The sequence below is a fragment of the Silurus meridionalis genome, chromosome 17, assembly GCF_014805685.1.
Source record: "Silurus meridionalis isolate SWU-2019-XX chromosome 17, ASM1480568v1, whole genome shotgun sequence".
NCBI classification, from domain to species: domain Eukaryota; kingdom Metazoa; phylum Chordata; class Actinopteri; order Siluriformes; family Siluridae; genus Silurus; species Silurus meridionalis.
Window position 1 is genome coordinate 22,262,326 of NC_060900.1, and position 21,308 is coordinate 22,283,633.

A 21,308-nucleotide genomic window follows, 5' to 3' on the forward strand; every position below is an offset into this window, starting at 1 on the left:
AACGGCAAAAATAAAACCCAACGCACTTCTCATTTACAGCCGAGGAAGGTACAGTCTTCCTCTCTGACGTATTTCCGGTGTCACACGTGCTGAGAAAAGCTCGTACTTTGGATTAAAAACTTTGCAGTTTTCTCTGCAGGATTTTAGGAGAGGATTCATCACAATGCCTAAAGTGAAAGCGGAAAAGAAATGTCGACAACACCAGGAGGTGAAGAGTCAGGGTGAGTGCTGCTGAATGAAGTCCTGGGAGTCGGGTTTTATGAGATCTGTGTATAATGTCAGTCAGCTGTTTGGAAACGAACAGTCATCAGTGTTCTCAAAAATATCAAAAAACATTCCTGTGATGCGTGAATGTAGTGAATGATGTTTGTGTTTCAGGGATCATGTTCAATACCGGGATTGGGCAGCACATTCTCAAGAATCCCTTGGTCGTAAATGGAATCATTGAGAAGGTAAAATCTGCCTGCTTCTCCCTATTTATCACTAATAATCCGTATAACACACCGATGCCCAGATTTAGGCCACTTTTTGTCATTTTAGTTTGATTTTAGATGTTTAATAAACTTAGCCAGTTGAAGGTGTCTGGGTTGAAAAACTACCAAAGTGCTTTAGTAAGTCAGACCAGAACTGCAGACTAAATTTACCAAATTGTCCTTACAGAGTAATATAGGATATGATTAGACATTGTGTCCCAAATCTCTCGTACATATGAGGAATTAAACCCAAAACATCTCCTCTACATGATTGCCATTTCTTTATAATTACCCAGAGAGGCATCTCTCCCAGCATTGCCTCCCAATTTGGCAACAGAGATTTTTTTTTTGTACTTTTCTTTTGCAACCTTAAAACGTTTCCAGAGCAAGCCATGATCATGATTTTAGTCATTATTATTTGTCCAAGGAATTTATAAAAGCTGACTGGATAGATACAGTATATACACTATATGGACAAATGTGTGAACACCTAACATTTTTGTACATCCCATTCCACACTTAGTCCCCATTCACTGTTATAATAACATTCACTCATCTGAGAAGATGTTCCACTTGGAGATTTCTGTGAATTCAGCCACAAGTGTGTTAGTAAACGTAGGTACTGATGTAGGGTGAGGAGGACTGGGGTGCAGTCAGTCTTCCGATTCATCACAAAGGTGTTCATTGGGTGGGTTGAGGTCAGAGCTCTATAGCTGTTGTATAGGCCATACAAGATCTTCCATTCCAATGCATTTAAAGACAAACCAAAGCTGAGGGGCACTGTCATGCTAAAACAGGGTTGGGTCTCCTAGTTTAAGTAAAGGAACAAATTTAATGCTACAGACATACAATACAAAAGTAAATATATGAGTTTGGAAGACACATCTAAATAGTGTTTCTATCCCCTATGTATTTTGACACCCTGTATATGGACAACACATCAAGTTAATCCCTTCGTGAATGATGTTTATTCATACTTCCAGAATTATAACACACCATTGTCCAACCATCACATAATAGTATCAGGAACAGGTTAGTTTTTTATGAATCTGGTTTGAAAATACATATATGTGCAGATAATTTATTCTGTTCTGATGAACACATTTTTAATATGTGCATCATCTAGATTGGTGTCTTAGAGTATCTTCTTTCGGCTTCTCCCTATTAGGGGTCGCCACAGTGGATCATCTGTCCCCATACCCCCCTGTCCTCAACATCTGCCTCTTTCACACCAACTACCTGCATGTCTTCCCTCACCACATCCGTAAACCACATCCTTGGTCTTACTCTTTTCCTCCTTCCTCCATTCTCAGTATTCTCCTACTGATATACCCCATGTCCCTCTTCTGCACATGTCCAAACCATCTCAATCTCACCTCCCTCACCTTGTCTCCAAAACATCCTACATGCGCTGTCCCTTTAATAAAAGAAACGTTGTATAGTATTAGCTATTCACTTAATTATCAGTCAGTTGTGTTACAAAGTAAAATAACCAATGCAAATAAATGTGATTATATCAAGCAACAGGTTTCTGGAGGTGAGAATTTGGTAAAACTGATGTCTATTCCAGTTCATGATGTTTCATACCTGTTTGAAAAGGTCAGATTGTTCTTTATTCAAAAAGGCTGGCTCTGATATAAGGGGAATAAAACACCAGCTGTTATTGGAAAATTGTCTTCAAGGTGATAACTGCCATGGCATTATTTTTTATAACAGCTCACTTTATATGTATTACTTACTTGCGTAGAAAAACACGTTTCTCTCGACCCCCAGGGTGATCGAATGAATGTTTACTGATTGTGTATCAACAGGCAGCCTTGAGACCTACAGATGTGGTACTAGAGGTTGGACCTGGAACTGGAAACATGACCGTGAAGCTTCTGGAAAAGGCCAAAAAAGTATCAGTGCTTTAATATTGTTGGTTTTATGTCCTGATTCTGAACAAAGATAAATCGTACTAATTACTTTTTTTTTTTAAGGTTGTTGCATGTGAGCTGGACACCAGGCTTGTGGCTGAACTTCAGAAACGAGTGCAGTGCACGTAAGTGATTTCGAGCTTTATTTTGTACCTTAATTTTGATTTTTTTTTCTTTTGGCTAAATTATCCAGTGTTTTGTTTTCTCCAGACCAATGCAGACGAAGCTTCAGATTTTGGTTGGCGACGTTTTGAAGACCGAACTGCCGTTTTTTGACGTTTGTGTAGCAAATTTACCCTATCAGGTGACAATACAGAAATGTGTGTGTATGTGTGAATTTAATATAAATTAATTTCTTTTACATTTTAACACTAACTGCAGTGTAATGTATTTTACAGATATCATCACCATTTGTCTTCAAGCTACTCCTTCACAGACCTTTCTTCAGGTATGAAAAATAGACAGACATGTTTGTTCCCTGATTATTCTGAATCAGAAAAGTACAATTTTCCCTAAGCAGCTACATAAGAACCTTATTGTAGCATGACCCCTTTTTCTGATCAGCTCCAGCTGTAGTACCAGTAATGTTAGGCTCATTTGGAGTCCTCTGTGTGTGAGACAGATGTGCAGTGCTGATGTTCCAGAGGGAGTTTGCCATGCGGCTTGTTGCGAAGCCTGGAGATAAGTTATACTGCAGACTGTCCATCAACACACAACTACTCTCCAGAGTAGACCACCTCATGAAGGTAGGGCTTCTGTTTTTATTCCAGTGCAGATTTACAGAATCTTATAAGTCACATGATTATCTGTAGCAACAGCTCTGACATCAGTTCAAGAACATGCACATAGGACAAACCTGCCCCATATACAGATTTCAAAATGTTTACACTAAAGTTTTAAGTGAGATGTTCTGTATGTTCAGAGGGACTCTTCAGCGTAACAGTGGTTCAGCTGAAATTAAGTTTTTATTTTTTATAAAATTATACAATTAATTTATGTATTACAGTCAAGAAAAAGAAAATGAGAGACTCATCAGGGAGTGATTATATTTAAGGACAAATAAGCAAGCTATAAATAGATCAGTCTTGCAGCTCTTGTGCTTTTTAATCAATAATAAATTGCCCAGAAAGTTTGATGGTATATTCTTCTGCTTCTTTCGGCTGCTCCTATTAGGTGTCGCCACAGCTGGTCATCTGTCTCCATACCCCCCTGTCCTCTACATCTGCCTCTTTCAAATACCTGCATGTCTTCCTTTACCACATCCATGAACCTACTCCTTGGTCTTCCTCTTTTTCTCCTTCCTGGTGGCGCCATTCTGGTGGATATACCCCATGTCCCTTCTCTACACATGTCCAAACCTTCTCAATCAGGCCTTTCTCACTTTGTCCCCAAAACGTCCTACATGCACTGTCCCTTTAATAAAGCCATTTCTAATCCTGTCCATCATCGTCACTCCCAATACAAATCTAAAAAAATCGCATCTTCAGCTTTACCTCCAGTCTTTTAGTCAATGCCACTGTCTCTAAACTATACAACATACAAACATTGCAGGTCTCACCACAGTCCTATAAACATTTCCTTTAACTCTCACAGATACTCTTCTATCACAAATCACTCCTATCACTCTTCTCCACCCTGCCTGCACTTTTTTCTTCACTTCTTAAGGTTTATGGTATAATTGGAATAAAACACTTTGGGGAAAATCACTGAGTTGTAAACATCATACCCTGCTGCATTTCATCATGTAATCAGCGAACGAAAGGGTCACATGATTATGCTTTCTTATTTCAGGTTGGGAAAAACAACTTCAGACCCCCTCCTAAAGTGGAATCTAGTGTGGTTAGGATAGAGCCCAAAAATCCACCACCGCCCATCAATTTTCAGGTTTGTTCACCTTTAACTGTCTCACAGCGATTTTTTTTCATGTGCATGAGAATTTTAGGATGAGAAGGTTTTTTTTTTTTTTTTTTCATAGGAATGCACACCAGAAAGATGGTTTGTGTATAAAAATATTGACCGAAATTTGTAGAGAGCCACCACAGACCAGGACATTTTTAAATTGCTGAAAATATAAATGCTATTAATGCTAGACGGGTCAGAACTGTTTTGGCAGCAAAAGGGGAAAAACATTATATTAGGCAGGTGGTCAGATTATTGAGTCAGTGCAGTTTATTTAACACTAAATATGAACTTTAGGTTATATGTATTATTTATTAAAATGTTCGATTTATCTCTAACTGCAGGAATGGGACGGTCTTGTCCGAATCGCATTTGTAAGAAAGAACAAAACTCTAAGCGCAGCCTTCAAGTAAGTATTTATTTCAGTTGAACGACTTAACATCTGTCAGCTGTACCTACAAGCAAACATCTTCAGCTCCGTCTTGTATTTATTTTCCCTCCAAGATCCTCTGCTGTTGAGCAGCTTTTGGAGAAGAACTACAGAATTCATTGCTCCATGCACAACATAGTAAGTAAAAGTTAATCCCACTATTCATCAGAATATTCTCTATGGTACATAATCTGAATTTGCTCATATTTTCTCAGTGGTGCTGTTAATATATTTCTGGCACATTTGGTGTCTGACATTAGATTTTTGGCCACTCTAATATTCTGTTATTAGGAAGTACCACAGGACTTCAGCATTTCCCAGAAACTTCAGAGCATTCTACAGGAAGCTGATTTTAGTGAAAAACGGGCACGATCAATGGACATCGATGACTTCATGGTGTAAGTGAAGATATTTTGGACAAACCTTTTCCCCCCAGAAGTTAATCTTAATATAGATAAATAATATATAGATAAATAATTACATTGCTTCTTGTTTCTTTCTTGCCCTCAGACTACTTCATGCATTCAACTCTGCTGGGATCCACTTTTCATGAAGCTCAAACACAGAATACCTGGACTGAATAATGATGTTTGATAATGCATTTTACTTATAGTGCACCTTATAATTTGATGCTAATCCCAAGGTGCAATGAACAATTTTCCTTCATTATAAAGAACACAGTATTTCACAGAAAAAACTTTTTTTCTGTGTGTTTTGAACCCGTTTCTACAACGGTGTTTTAGTGCCACGTTAAAATAAGATTACGAGAATAAAGTCGCTGCGATTTGAGAAGTAAAAAATGTTAAGAATAAAGTCGAAAATATGAGAGAAATTGTTCGAAATATGAGATGGAAGCGTTTAAATATTTTGAGAGAAATTGTAGAATTGCAAGAAACGTTTTGCATAAAAGGGATGTGGAGGATTTGGTTAAATCCTACATCGGGTTAGGATTTAGCAATAACTAAATACTTTGTCTTCTGGTGCATCAGCACAGAGCTATAATTAGTAAATGGACACTGCAGCAGTTATGTGGGAAACTTTATTTATTCATAAGAAAATATCAGACATTGTGGAAATTGCCTCTCTTGTAGCATATTGCTACAACTTTATTCTTGCAAGGTTGACACTTTTTCTCAAAATATAACATTTCAAAATATGTCAAGATTTTTTTTAATGTGGCACTAAAACAGCAAACATTTCAGAACTTTAGTTTAACTGCGGTTGAGAACAACCCAGAGTCAAATTTCCTATTACATACTCTTTAAAGTTTCAATGAAAAGCCACAAAATGATTTGCATTCAGTGTAAACAAAGTGTGGTATGTGTGTGAAAAAGTTGCTAGGTTTGGAAGTGAACAAACTCTGATCCATGGTCTCTATTTGAATAGAAATGTATGTGCAAATTTTGGATGTCATAAATTAGAAAGAAAAGCTGGACAGGACACATGCCATGTCTGAGCTCTGTCACACCAAGAAATGATTTAGAGACTACAACTAAAATTTAAATTACATCACACATTCATCTATAAGGGAAAATGTCTCTGTTCCTATAGAACATAACATTGCAAATTAAACAAGATTTATTGAGAATAAGAGCAACTGCATTATTGTGTCTTGAACCGAAATGACATTGAAGTCTAAAGATTCCCACCCCTAATTTTATAAAAGAAATGTAAACAGTAAAACACTACGAGAGGAGATTAAGAATTCTCTGGATCAGGAAGAGTATCAGGAAAAGCTGAACCTCTAACCACAAACAATAGATTTTTTTCCTATCTTAAAAAAAGATGATACAGTTAATATACTTCTGTTGCTTTCATAAAAGAGGAACTCTGGTCCCTGGAACCCTTATACCTCTTAACAAGCTGCACGAAGACTCGTGTTGGTTTCTTCCTGTCATTTAGCCACCGTCTGGAAACAAACCTTTTGGGTAAATGTCTTAGATTGTTAAAATGCTTTATAGGATGATTTCAGGTGTATTGTACATAAAGCTTAAGAACTTTCATAGCATTGGCAGTAGCCTCAAATTCTCAATACCTGTACTAAGTACTGGTACCAATGCATGTGTACCCCACATACAATTCAAAATACTGACTAATGTTGCGGTCATCTTTGCTTACATAAGATTAGTGCATTTATGTGTTTCAAATTTTCCCCTTCCAAATATAACAATCTTTTATGAAGCAAACACATTGGGTTTTTATCTTAAAATACTATGTACATCACTTCTTTTTAACAGTATAGCTAGTCTTGTCTTTCTGACTACCTGGTTCTAAACTTGTCCTCCTAGTGCTTGGCTCCAATGAGGTTGGGTCTGGATTTGTCTGTACCTGCACTGTCCCACTCTCCTGAGGCTCTAAAAGAAAAGCGCCAGCTGTTACACTGCAAACTTTACAAATATCATAATATTCTTGTCACGTCAGTTTATGTGTCACCACCAGAGTTTGGTGCCAACAGTGAAAACAACAGAAGTGATGACAGGATCTGTCCGAAATATCTTTTTTTCTGAAAGTAGAAAAATGGTAGACCTAGGTTTTCTAGACACAGCTAATGCACAAAGATTTCTGCAGCTGTTTAAAAAGTGCCACAGCACAGAGTAAAAAAAAATGTAAGAGGACAACACACTAGCAAAACAGAGAAAGAACAAACTTCAGTATTATTTAACGAATACAGATCTACTCGCACCCCAGAGTAGCAGCAGCCTCCACGAGGGCATTCATTTAGACAATTTAAGTTCAACAGTGTGACAAACACTAAAGGATATAACTGACCATACGAAAGATGATGATAGATTAATACAACTTAAACGAAGTGCAACTGGTCTGCCATGCTGGTAATGGAGAATGTGGAGCAGGTTACTAAAAGCACATGCATTCAGTTCAGGACGGCATCAAATAAAGGTGGTGGTAAAGACCCTAAAAATGGAACATGTATTTAACAGCCATTTACCTAAACAAAAAAAGTAAATAAATACAAATCAAATACAAAAGAAATCAATTTCCCAAGTCTATGTCAGAGATTCACTTCAGAAAGCATAGGAACAAAAATGCTAATCCCACTTGCTTATGTGAATGGCTGTGCTTGTACAGCTGTCTTAAGGCACATGCTGATCTTCAAAACGTTATTCAGTGTAATTTTGTATGAGATGTTTTATTAGTAGATGGGCACGGTTGCAGCTTCTGACAGACATTGCTTGAAGATCAGCAGTCCACTTAAAGCAGGGCAGTACATCAATGCAATGAGCTAATGTTTTGAATATTTCATATGTGAGTCAAACAGACACATTCATATTCAGAGAAACTCTGCTGGACACTAGCAAGTCGTATAGCACGGACAGACATTACAGTTATTTGGTATTTTGCTGAAACTGCTGCAACTTTGCCAAGTGTCTAGCCATTATGCTTGTGCCTGAGACCTTAGTCCCAGTTTACAGAGCCCGAGGCCTCTTGGGATTGATCTGCTTACTCGCTTGTTCCTCTTCCTGCAAGGCTGAGCGGAATGACCTCACTTTATCTGTCAGATAAAAGGACATACCATTAGATATTTTCATAGTATGAAAGGTGGATGATTGTGAAAATGTTTTATTTAAAAATAAAAATAATCATCATATTCTAAGCTCTAATGAACTTAAGTCTCCCAGGCTGTCGTGTCAATCATAGTTATGAATGATGCTGCAAACAGGTACTGATATATCAGAGAGCTAATGTTAATAGGTGGTCTTAAGTAATCTTTTACTAATTAGTCTACATGAATGTGCAGTATTTATAAAAGCTATGTGGTGATTATAAGCAGAGGTCGACCGATTCATCGGTTTTATCAATTAATCTGCACCGATTGCTGGAACTAACAGCAAAATCCAGAGTTTTTCCAGGTTCGTCTGTGCTGGAATAGCTAAGAAGTCTGCAGTCATTATACAGTACAAGAGCAGCCTCGAGGCAAATCACTGATGCCACCTGCTGTTTGATTTGAAGTACTAGTTCTGAAGGTCTAGTGAAGTACATGTATACAGTTACAGTTGGCTGATTTACTGGTATTTTGGTAGTTATTTTCACAGTTAACTAAACTGTATGCAATCATTTGTGCCCACAAGGCCATGTTAATCATAATTAAAAAGTCATTACAGATTTATGTTCCCAGGAGCTTCAGCCCTTTATTAACCTAAGTATATTTTGAAGAAAAAAACAAAACTTAAACGTGATTAATGCCTGTTATCAGCAAAAATCTAAAAGAACGATCTGAGGATTTCCAGATTTCAGTTACCTCGGAGTTCAATCAGGACATCAATCTTCTGGTCAAGTATCTGCTGGAGCTGGGTGGAGTAGGAGTCGACATCATAATCCACTTCCTCAGTCATCTCCAGCAGAATCTTCTCATCCTCCAGCCACCTAATCGACTCCTGGACACAGATATGCACGCACCATTAAACACACACAGGTAACAACAGAAAATTTAACTGAAGATAATTTAAAAGAAAAACTTGCATGAAATGACCAGTAAAGCAAAATAATAAACACACATTTCACACTATGGAGATATATTAATCAAAAAAGAAACATCGAAACATAGCCTTTTTTTTTTTTTTTTTTTTTAGCTCTTAGTATAAACGTGTAGAAGGTCACCTGTAACACTACTCGGTGATCCTCCAAGACCTGCTCCTCCATCTCTACCAGCTGGGACACCACCTCATGAAAGGTGAACAGCTGTGGAGACACTTCCTCTTCCTGAAAGAAAAAAAAAATCAAAACTATTTTACTGCAAGCAAAAATGAATAATTATTAAAATTACTAATAGCACTTAGTTTTTCTTTGAAACATTAAATACGTTGATTTTTTTAGTAGTGGTTTCTGAGTAAGTAATCTTTAGTCTGTTCCATACATTCTGTTCACAGAGTAGCTTGAGGTCATCTCTCTGAGGGGAGCAGCTCAAATCCCACTCCTCTTCCATAATGTCCAGCTGGGTGATAGCATTAATGTTGGCTCGGACTCCTTCAGCCATGGCGTTTGGGTCCACAGTCAGCTCCTTCACTCTATGCGAATGAAAGAAAGCATGCTCAAATTGGTCTGCTAGATCAAACCAGCAAACCAATTAAATTGGTCTGCTGGTACTAGGCCAGATACCACTGTTAGGTGACTAAAGCAGCAGATAGCATACCCTTCCCCTTAAATACGTAAATATAATAATAATTATTATAATATTGAAGCATGAAATGTGTTCTAATAGAAAAAACACCAAGCCTAGTAACAAATAATAGCATGCTGAAAAAAGGAAGTGGTTGTATTTGAAAAAGAAAATCTGTAGAAATCTAAAATGCATCAAGGTGCATAAAGAAGAACCATTATGTATATATGCACACTGATTTGACACTAATCGACACAAATCAATACCTAGATTCCCACTGCTTATCTTACTGCTTATGGTGTCATTACATTTGATGCTTTAATGCTCTAAACAAAGGCACAGCGCACATGACCATGGTTAGAAATTGAAATGAAAGCAGATTAATAATAGGGAGAAGGCAGCTGATGAAAAATATTCACCAAACAAACCACTCAGAATGAGAGGGAGAAGTGGCATTTGTAAATGCTCTAATGGGAGGCCGTGCGTGTTATTTATGCATATGACTAGCATGAAGGTGTAAGCTTCTTCTCATGCATCATGGGTCAAATTCTGAATGTGCATCTGCTGTATAAGGAGGATGGGAAGCTGGATAAATAAGCTTGTGCTCATACTCGCAAGTAGGAGAGAGCCCAGAGCGACTTCCTCCCTGAGAAAACGGGATATCTGAGGGACTAATCCCGAACTCCTTTACTCTGAAGCAGCAATGAATAAGCAGGAAAGATAAGTAAAGAGAAAGAGAGAGCAGTAAGCAGATCAGAAAGAGTAAGAACAAAACCATTTTCCTTTTTAACCCAAATTATGTCTCTTAATAAACTATTTCAGTATATAAAGAATAAAAAAAAAAAAAAATGTTCACTTGATTGTATTTCATAAATAAAGACAACCGACTAAATGTGAAATTCAGTAATTACTACACATGTAGAAAAATAAAGAGATTGCATTACTAGGGCTGCAAGACTTGGGGAAAAATGTCACGTTGCAATTATTTTGGTCAATATTGCAATATAATAAATGGTATCGTGAGTCCACTTGATTGGTTATCAATAAAATTGCATACAGATTAGTGATAATGCTGAAATGTGTATTTGTGAAAATATAAAGGATTTTAAAATGAATCATTTTTTAACGAAATAACAAAGAACAGCAGAATTAAATAAGAATAAATAAATAAATATACGTTTTCACAAAAATAAGATATGATATATTTTGCCCAAACAAACAGGATATGTCCCGTCACTGCCCTGTTTTGAATTCAGGTCATTTTGCAATCGTTATTATTAAATGTGTTTAAACTTTTTTTTTTTTAATAGAAAATTGCTAATTATTAGTGTGGTGTGGGAGTGGAGCATTGTGGTGGGAGTGCAGAGCCACGGGGATGTGCGTGGGAAAGTGGAGGTTGCCAGGTAAAGGTGCGCCAATCCGCGTGTGCCCCTTCGAGGAAAGATTTACGTTACTGCGAATGGGTGTGTCCCCCGGCTTGAGTACGAGGAAAGGAAAACGGCAACACAAAAGTTAATTAAAAATAAAAGAAAGCTTTGTCTGTGGAACCATTGCCTGTCGTCTCTTTCTTCCAACCCGGAACCAGTGCCCAGTGCGATCAGTTACAGATTTGTCAACTTTAATTTAGCAAATCTTGCACAGTACATCAAGATTTTTTGGCTTCCAGTTCAGTGTCGGTCTGCTCGGCAACCATCTTTACATGGCCTCCGCACTGCGCTCCGGAAAGTCACGCGACCACATACATGCACTGCCTAAACTGAGACTATCATTCTTTTTTTGTTTAGTTAGTGGTGCGAAAAATCTGCAAACTATTCTCAGAAAATGTGTCCACACATGCACTTATTTATTTAATTAAAAAACGCAACGTTTGCCATCATATAATCGCACAAGGTGACATCGCGATTGTGATACAATTAATCGTACAGCACAAATTTTTACCTGTTGGCATATCGTAGTGTGTTCAAAGTGTTTTCACAGGAAGCCATTCCAGGAGAGATGGTGGCAATCTAATCAGAAAAAAAGATAATTATTTAGAATAATTTATAAATTAAATTCTAATCAAGAGCTGTCAAAAAAAATAAATAAATAAACAGGGTTCCACTAAATAAAAAACAGAGTTGTGTTAATGAAAAAAAATTGGCTATTCACCATGCATGTCCTTGAGTTCTCTCCGATGAATGAGTCTCTAAGAACTTGTGTAAGTTTGCTGGCTCTGAACGGTGTGTGTGGTTTGTTCCGTCCCAGGGCTCTGATACACTCCTTAATGAAGACAAAGACACCACCCATTTTAGACACCATCTCAAGGTGCTTTCAAATATATATGCCAATTCTCAAATTTAGCATTTAATAAATCAGGAAAACACAATCTAATAATTTTGAATGAATCAAAATCAGTGTCCTGAATTTTCTTATAAATAGGTTCTGGCTCTGAATGTAACTGTACTTCTCTCTGGTAACTGAATGACCTTCAGTGCAAGCAGACTCTTGTTGATCTCTGCTCCCTCCAGTCTTGTCTGCCGATCAGCGCTGGATGTATCAGCACCACGCTCATTCCCTGCCAGATCAATCAATGAAAACTTTCCATGCATCTTCCCCTTCCTGCGTAGAATAATTTGGAAGACAGCATGGCTGCGGGACGAGTGAGCGTTGGCAGAGGTCTGTCCTGACGTTCTGGGGATCGAAAGGTTAAAAAAATAATAATTACCAGTTTACAATGAATAAGTAAAAAGTTTTTTTTTTTTTTTTTACAAGATAGAGTATTAGACTTTTCTATATCATTACCTGCAGCTATTTCCAACCTCAATAAGCTTAAGGACATCTTCAGTGCATCTGACCTCCCTCTCCTGCAGCCCAACCACTTGCACCTGCTGTTTCCCGTCTTCAAGTACACGCAGCTTTGCTTTACGGTTCAGCAAGTCAAACACCTGGGCACAGCACCAAGATATGCACAAGTAAGTCACTTGGGCCACATAAAGTATGAAATATATGCACTTATAAACCGATATTGCACATCCTCTAAGCCTTTAATAACCAATTAAGAATTGCCTTTCAATGTCTAAAGCACTGTTTTCTGCAGATTGACCAGAAGTAAGTCCTTTTTAAGTCACTTGCCTTTCCACTGTAAATTTCAAAAAAAGTTGCATAAACTTGAAGATCCATCTTCTTGTAGTTGGGCTTCTTAAGCATGAGAAAAACATCACGAGCTGCATGGAGGAGAAGCAGCAAAATAAACCAAATTTTTAAAAGTGCTAAAACTGAACTTATTCATTAATTTTTAAAAGATTTTAAAATCTTAGAAGAAGTTGCAAATTGTTAAACATTTACCAGCTAATGCATAGATTCCTTTTGAACAGTCCTGGTTCTTTCCTGAAAAATCTCCACCCATGGTCTAAAAAAACAAAACAAAAGCATCAGTGTAAACTTTATGCTGAAGGATATGTTTTTCTTTAATATGTGATGGGTAGTAGTCTTAAAAAAAAAAAAAGATATATTTAAATTAAGAACCTATCATAGAATGCTTTTTTTTTCCCTCACATGTGTTTTTCCACTTCCAGTTTGGCCATATGCAAAGCATGTAGCCATTCCTCTATCGAAGATGGTTTCCACCAATGGTCTTGCTGTAAACCTGCACAGAAGAACTCCTTAATTTACATTTCCACCCTAGACAGCAACAAGCTCTCATCACTAGCAGACTAAGATGAAGGTTTGAAAACAAATACAAACCTGTAAACCATTTCATTCGCCGAACTTTCATCAAAGGCATAATCGAACCGGAAGGTTTGATTCTCTAGGTACCTGGTGAGGTCCACTTTCTGCTTAGGCTCGTGGACCATGACGACATCTTTACTTGGGATGGTGATAACATCTAGCTCCTTTGCAGTAGATTCTACAACAAATGAGACACACCATAGCTCACCTCACAATCACTAATTTGTAAGACATCTGTTGCATTTAGGCTTTATTTTATATACTTTGAGTTTTATTTTCCTAGTCTTTAGAATTGGTTACAATATCTTGAACCTAAAACAATCGCTGAAGTTGAGTCATAACAAAATTAAAGAAAATTACAGGCCACATTATGATAATATTAACAATTCAGAAAATATGCAAAAATGTATTGTACCTTTTTTGTTAAGAGGGCGTTTCCTCACACAAACACATATTCGGTGATCTTCAATCTGCCAACATTAAGGGTATCTTTACTACTGCAGCTACAATACCACCATTTTTTTAAATCAGCACAGTAAATAAAACTTTGATAAAAGATTTGCCAAATATTAATGGAAAATTAAATAATGTAACTCACCAAGTCAGCTGTGGTTAATGGTCTGTAATCCAGGCTTGCCCTAAAGTCTCTGATCATCTGCATTATTTCATAATTGGGGATTGTCGTGTCCACCTCCTTCAAAGAGCATCAATCATGAAAAAAATCAGAGGTATAACCACTTGTATAGAAGCTGAATGTATAACCAGCTCCCCTATCCAGAATTAATAATTGCAAAACTCTTTAATATAAATAAATATATTAATAACCAAACACAGGACAAATAATACACACACTTTGCCCTAAGGTTTTTATGTACATGTGTAGTACTCAATTTACTATGTCAAAAAAAGACATGATAATCTATGCAACATTGTGATTGAATTTTGAAAGTCACAGGCTTGCAATGACCTGCGCTCTCTTCTCCCTTAGCTCTTGCTGCTGCAGTCGCCGCCTCTCTCTCTTCTCCTGCAGTTTCTCCACCTCCTTCACGCAGTTGGACTTCCTCCTTGCTGCCAAACATTACAATACAGTCAGACAAACCTGACTAAACAATAGCATAATTCACTTCCTTTGTAAAAGGATCTTTTCCTCTTTTCTCTCTGTTTCTGTGCCTACACTTCTAAAGATTCAGCATTAGGGAACAACTAATCAAATACTAAAATGGTTTATTAATTCAAATAATTCAGGGAGTACAAATCACTACCAACTGGAAGGACAAGTATAAGAGTAAATAACATTTCTCGTTGAAATCTTGTTGCAGAATTTATCTATCTACAAAGCTGTAAAAATGTACAACAAAACCATAGCAAATCAGGAAAGACACCACATGAAGCTTATTTTGAGGTGTTGAACTTTAGGTTGTGAAAGCCAAAATGGTCTGAAAAGTAATATTAGAAAAAGACTTGTAAAGATGCAGTACAATCCACTCCACTGGAGGCCATTATGTGTCAAGAACAGTGCTATTTTAATCAGTGGTGTGTGATTACCATTCTGCTGCTGTTGTTGGCTCTGTTGTGTTTGGGACTGTAAAGTTTGGGCTGGTTGCTGAGCAGGTGGAGGGAGTGCTGGCTCTGGCTGCTGCTGGGCAGGACGCGCCCGAGTTGATCCAACTGAAAGCATAACACACACGCGCACAGACAAACTTTAGTGAGCAATGGTTATACACCTAACAATTAAAACACTACCTTACTTAGTCTGAGAGCCACACAGACAATCATACCTCTATTGTCTCTGGATGGGACCTCAGCCCTTCCAGGAGCAATTGTCCTTCGATTCTACATAGCAAAAAAAAAAAACTAAAGTAAGTTTTTAAAGATAAAGTGAAGCGAATGTCTTAGGTTTGAGCATTAATTATAAAAACTAAAAAAAAAAAAAACGCTTCACCTGAGACATTATGATTAATATGAAAGGCAAGTTTGATATCATGCTTGGATGGTTCATACTAACTTTGGGTAACTTGTTGACCTTCATAGAAGTTGGGGTGGGTGGAGGTGGTGTTACAGGGCTCAGAGATATCTCCTCCTCTAGAGCAACATCTGGGTTTAGTGAAAATATACACTCTAGATCAATCTGTTTAAAGAGAAAAGACAGATTTTTTTTATCCATTTTGTACCCCAACCTAAATTCCTGATTTCTTTCAAATGAAACTAACACTGGCCTTGTGGAAACACAGTATGCAGTACAAATGAGGAAGAATGGTTAATTTGCAGTATCTCAAAAAAGTGAGTACACCCCTCACAATTTAGCAACCATTTTAGCATATCTTCTCAAGGGACAACACCATAGAAATATATATGGATATATATTAAAGTAGTCAATATGCAGCTTGTATAGCAGTATAGATTTACTGTCCTCTGAAAATACCTTATCATACAGCGATTATTGTCAAAATACTTTTAGCAAACATGTCAAAACTGCATTAAAAATGTCAATATTTACTTGAGTTGCCCCTTATAGTAAAAAATCTATATGGTCATAATTTTTGCAATTTTTTTTTATACAATCACACTTGGCTGATCTCTTCATGTCCAACAATAAATATTCTGTATGTATAGATATAAACATACTCAGGCCTGCCACAGATCCAACAAATAATCCTTGAGCAAAACCCACAATCCTCATATCTATAATTGCACTGTATATTGTATGTCTTTTTAAGATGATTTTTTATGGCATTTAGGCCAGAACACACAAAAGTTGTACTCTTTTTTTTTTTGGTTACTAAACTTCAGGTTCTCATCTAAGTGCTTAAATATTTTAGAGAAATCTTTGTCTCCGGATTATAATTTTCAAACACAACTAGGATATAATTTGTTCATTTACTTTTATTATTTATTTTTTACATTTTTATTGTATACATGAAAATGGCATCAGTGTTTGCAGAGCACAATGAGCACTTTTGTGCAGTGCAGCTTGTTGTCCTCATCCGGCCTCTGAACACTGGCTCTGTTCTTCCATACATTGCTGAGTGTTATAAGCTTACACAAGACCTTAAGACTTACCTCTTTTCCTTTTGTGTCTCCATTTTCGATCCACTCAACAGTAACACTTTCGTTATCTTCATTTAAAGACGTTACCATGGCCTGATGTATTCGTCCTGCAATAAAACCAAAATAATGCTGAGAGGTGAATATTTGGAAAATGTTGCACAAGAAACTCTGTATACATATTTTACACATCCCTAACAACAGATATGCTATTTAAGATCATCTAGAAACAAAGCTAAGTCTGATCTTGGAAAAAATGTCTGATGTTTTCAGAACATTTCTTATGTAATTGTCACTATTGAGGAAACAGCCTTGTCTCTGATTCATTATTAAAAGCCATCTCACTCACTGTGTAATTATTTAATAGCAGTAACAATAGTGTTCTAAGAGTATCTACAATATCTTACAAAATATCTGGGGGGGGATCTCGTTTATAATTATTTATTTATTTATTTATTAGTAGTACAAAAGCTAACAACAAAATTAGAAATGAAAAACAAGGTACAAAAAAGTACATTATATAAGACCTTTTCAAGTGTTTACACTGTGACCTCTCCTGTAAGACGAGTCTTTAAACGCTGCCTCTGTCTTAACATTGGTTTGTTTTAAAGGGCATGTCATCAACAAACAAGACAATAAGAATCATACAGACACTTCACATGAAAGAATCCAATGCTCTAAATTATGTGTAAAGTTTTAAGAACTTTCTTTCACCAGATGAAAGAATCTGTCAGATACTGGACAAACAGCAATTAATGTTACTAATACAATAACATGATAATACAGGGTTAAACACACTATAATATGCATTTTTGAAAAACTGTCACACAAAAAAGCCAGCTCCATTTTCCCTATTAAGCAAATCACTATTAAAAAACACATTTTAATATTTAATACAGGCGATAAATGTGCATTGTGGAAAAGTATTTTCCCTCTTCCAGAAACACTATATGTGAGGTAGAAATTGTTTGTAGACCAGACACTACTCTATCAGAGTATTGATGTATTATTTGCAAAAATATCCCCATGCCAAACCTGCTGTCATAATAATAATAATAATAATAATAATAATGATATTAATAATATTAACAAAAACAATAATTTTGCACCAGTGAATAGGATCTCACTTATTGGCCAAACCACTTATTAACCAACAAACAATAAAACACATTAGGATCTAATCTCCTCGTTATACATATAAAATAAACAAAAAAGGGAAAGTATTCAAAGTAAGTATTCAAAGTAGGTCTGCAACAATTTCTCAAGTAATTTGAGTTTTTTTTTTTTTATAAAAATTATTAAGGCAAATTATTTGCTTTGTTTAATCTATTTAACCACACACAAAGCATTGTGTTTCCCCATGGACCATTATTACTGGTGCACCACCCGCTAAACTCTAGAGCGCTCTGGACATTTAAACACAGACGACACTGCAGAATGAAAAATAGAGGATACAGCGAGGGGCGACGAGAAGATTCATATGGAACCCTATTTCCGCCACGTTAAAAAAAAGTTTTCCTAATTCCGGCTTTCTTTATTGAAATTCCGAGTTTTTTCTTGCAACTTGCAAGTTTTTTCCCCCTTGTAAAAATTTGCGACTTTATTTCTCACAATTCCCACATTATATTTTAGCCAATCAAGCAGTGTCACCCCCTCTGTAGTGCCAGAAAGCTTTACACATTGAAAATGAAAAAGACTACAAATCAATAGAATCGCATGGTATCAAACTAAGCCTCCAATCCAAAGAGAACTAACAATCAGTTCTGGAGAAGACGGAACAAGACAGATGAAGCTGAGTTGGCATCGTTCATACACCAACAGCTTCAAACTCCAGGCAGGCAGCATGGGTAAAGGTGGATGCACCAAAAATAAAACGAAGTGGCAGTCACGAGAAAAAAAGGCATAATTGTTAGAAAAAAATAGAATTACAAGAAAAAAGTCTGTTTTCTGTGGCAAAAACAGGCTTCCACAGATTCAGGCCAACGAAAACAACAGAAAGTTTCCAAAGTTCCAAACACTGAACAGTGCGTTTACTTTTTTGAAATAATCTGAAATGTATTGTAATATATTTATTTTTTATTTACATATTTGTATTTAGATGTAACATGGCAATTAAATGCACTAAATGAGTTTAGCTTTCACAGATATTCTTGTATGCACTTTCAGGGAAAAAAAAAACTTAATCTTTCTTAGTTATATAATGTTAACTGAAAGATGTTATGTTAAGAGACCTGTCTTATTTTCTCTTGTTTATATTATTGCTCTTTATATATATAAAAAAAAATTTGATAGAATACTTGATTACTAAAATAATCGATAGTTACAGCCCTCATCAAATGAGAGGAAATTTATTTTAGAAAAATCATTTATGAAGGAATGACACGTCATGATTTTTAACAATTTATAGTTAGTTATTTTTGTGGAGCATGCATCAGGTTAGACAGGTTAGTGCTTAATCTCACTTATGTTACAGCAGCTATATAGCTAAATACAACTTACACACACATATACATACACATACATATACACACACACACACACACACGTGTGTGTGTGTGTGTGTGTATATATATATATATATATATATATACACACACACACACACACGTGTGTGTGTGTGTGTGTATATATATATATATATATATATATATATATATATATATATATATATATATATATATATATATATATATATATATATATGTGTGTGTGTGTGTGTAAGTTCTATCTAGCTATATATAGCTGCTGTAACATACATTTCAACTAGCTATTTTCAACTATTATCACCCTACTGAACTCTACACTACACTGCTAGGACACTGATGCTTTACTGATTTTACTGCCAATAATCATCATGTAGTTCAGCTCCAAACTTTACATTCTCCATACATATACATACACATACATACGTATGTGTGTGTGTGTATGTTTATAAGTTTTTAATACTCAAATCAACATGGGCATAGACAAATATCGATGCATTATGCAAATGTATGTTTATTATTAGTGAAACCATACTCAACATAAAGCACAAAGACAAAATATATGTGAATGTTTTAAAGTAATTATGGTGTTTTTTATTACATTGATAATCAGGACACCACACTGAACGTTGGTTGGACGGTTTTAATTGCCAGATGTGTGTATCATAGCGGATTTTGGTGCTTTATTTGAGACTTGGGAGCATCAACAAAACAAATGTTTAGCGATTAAACTTTTTTTTATATATATCTGAGTAAAGAAAGGACATTGTGAATAAATATGTGTTATACATTGAAGATTTAAATTTCCCCTCTTTGATATTTATTTATATTTTTATTAAAAATGGTCAAACAGAAATTCGTGCCGCTTTAATACAATTAGTGGCGGTAAAGTAAATATTTGCGTAACGCGTTAATTTTGACAGCCCTAGTACACACAAACGCGCGCGCACATTCTATGCACCTACAGTGAATATACAGATGATACACAGACATGTAGAAGATGATCTAGGCTATGCAATGAATTATTATGCATATGAATTCATATTATGCATTGTGCAATCAATTATATATGCCTATAATTATATGGAAATGACAGAATGTACAGGTTGCAGCTGAACTCCTTAATGATTACTGGCAGTAAAATCAGTAAAACATTAGAGCCATGAGTGCCCTAGAAGTGTAGTGTAGAGTGCTGTATGGTGATGGTTGTAGAAGAGCTGGCCCTAAACCTACTGGTTTTGTTAAACCAGTCGTGTCATGTGTGTTAGTAAATGAAGTGGTTACCTAAAGGACGTCCAGCTGATGGACTTGTGTTCCTCATTCATCATGCTAGATTGATACTTACTTTTGACTAGGATGTCATTAAAAAAGAGGGCTATGTGTTAAAAGCAATGATAAACGAGGTCACACGGGTTAGTAAAAAAAAAACTAGCTAGTTAATGCCTAACTTCTGACAGGAAGCTCTGGAAAGACAGCTGTGTAACCCAACCTTACCATTTCTGGGTGTTTTGTGTAAATGATGAACATTGGCACTCAGAAATTCAAAGGTGGTGAATACAATTATTGGTCAAAGTCTATAGAGAAAATGACTGTACTACTCTAATACGTCTTTGGTAGACATGATCACTAAGTCAACGCACAGGCTAGTCAGCTTAGCTTAGCAACCGTTGCTGTGTTGACTGCGCTAGGAATGTAGGTCGTTAGCTTAACTACCACAGCAACAGAGATGTAGAACGCAGGCTAGTCAACAAAGTGGCACTAGTTCATATAAAAGGCTTGTCGGCTTGCTAATGCTAGCATTACTAGCACTTACCCTAGCCAATGCTAGCTGGGCGAAGCAAAAAATGACTAACCGTTCATAGCTCGTTACAACCTACCTCAGCTTATAAAAAGGAGAAATAACTTAACTAGTGAACTCACCGTCACTCCGTTTTATCTCTACGTAAATGCCTACGACAATTTTACCGAAGTTCACCGCCATGGTTCCCCGTAGACGAGACGAGAGCGAGCGCGACAGATGAGCCGGTGTTTTTGTTTGAAATGTTCACATTTGTTCCGAGTCGCTTTGAGGCGGGAAGGCGGCCAGAGGCAGGGAGAAAAGAGGCGAAGTGCCAGTGCGCATGCTCGTCTCGCTCAACTTCGGTGACGCTATGCTTGGAGCAGAACTGAATTGTACTCAAACGTATTGTATTGTACTGAACCGAACCGAACTGAATTGTACTGTAATAAACTGAACAC

At 36.5% G+C, this 21,308-nt stretch overlaps 2 protein-coding genes across 3 annotated transcripts; one reads left to right on the plus strand and one right to left on the minus strand.

Moving 5' to 3' along the window:
- Positions 1 to 26: 26 nt before the first annotated feature.
- Positions 27 to 6,311, plus strand: dimt1l (DIM1 dimethyladenosine transferase 1-like (S. cerevisiae)). The gene is made up of 12 exons (XM_046870814.1): positions 27 to 221; positions 379 to 452; positions 2,285 to 2,371; positions 2,453 to 2,514; positions 2,600 to 2,693; positions 2,788 to 2,837; positions 3,012 to 3,135; positions 4,181 to 4,273; positions 4,633 to 4,697; positions 4,793 to 4,856; positions 5,010 to 5,116; positions 5,229 to 6,311. Exons 1-12 carry the CDS (start codon positions 164 to 166, stop codon positions 5,269 to 5,271), a joined length of 921 nt encoding a protein of 306 aa, XP_046726770.1. The 5' UTR covers positions 27 to 163; the 3' UTR covers positions 5,272 to 6,311.
- A 1,536-nt stretch (positions 6,312 to 7,847) lies between these two features.
- Positions 7,848 to 21,288, minus strand: kif2a (kinesin family member 2a). Of its 2 annotated transcripts, XM_046870804.1 has the most exons (21): positions 20,991 to 21,288; positions 16,603 to 16,697; positions 15,548 to 15,670; positions 15,321 to 15,375; positions 15,088 to 15,210; positions 14,510 to 14,610; positions 14,141 to 14,236; positions 13,958 to 14,012; positions 13,558 to 13,720; positions 13,369 to 13,459; positions 13,159 to 13,222; positions 12,946 to 13,037; positions 12,616 to 12,758; positions 12,300 to 12,504; positions 11,983 to 12,093; positions 11,773 to 11,840; positions 10,446 to 10,526; positions 9,592 to 9,742; positions 9,336 to 9,437; positions 8,977 to 9,112; positions 7,848 to 8,229 (listed from the first exon to the last, which is right to left on the minus strand). In XM_046870804.1, exons 1-21 carry the CDS (start codon positions 21,049 to 21,051, stop codon positions 8,144 to 8,146), a joined length of 2,202 nt encoding a protein of 733 aa, XP_046726760.1. In that variant the 5' UTR covers positions 21,052 to 21,288; the 3' UTR covers positions 7,848 to 8,143. The 2 variants fall into 2 exon arrangements, with proteins under 2 accessions (XP_046726760.1, XP_046726761.1); XM_046870805.1 differs by lacking the exon at positions 10,446 to 10,526 and having other exon boundaries at positions 20,991 to 21,285.
- Positions 21,289 to 21,308: the final 20 nt, after the last annotated feature.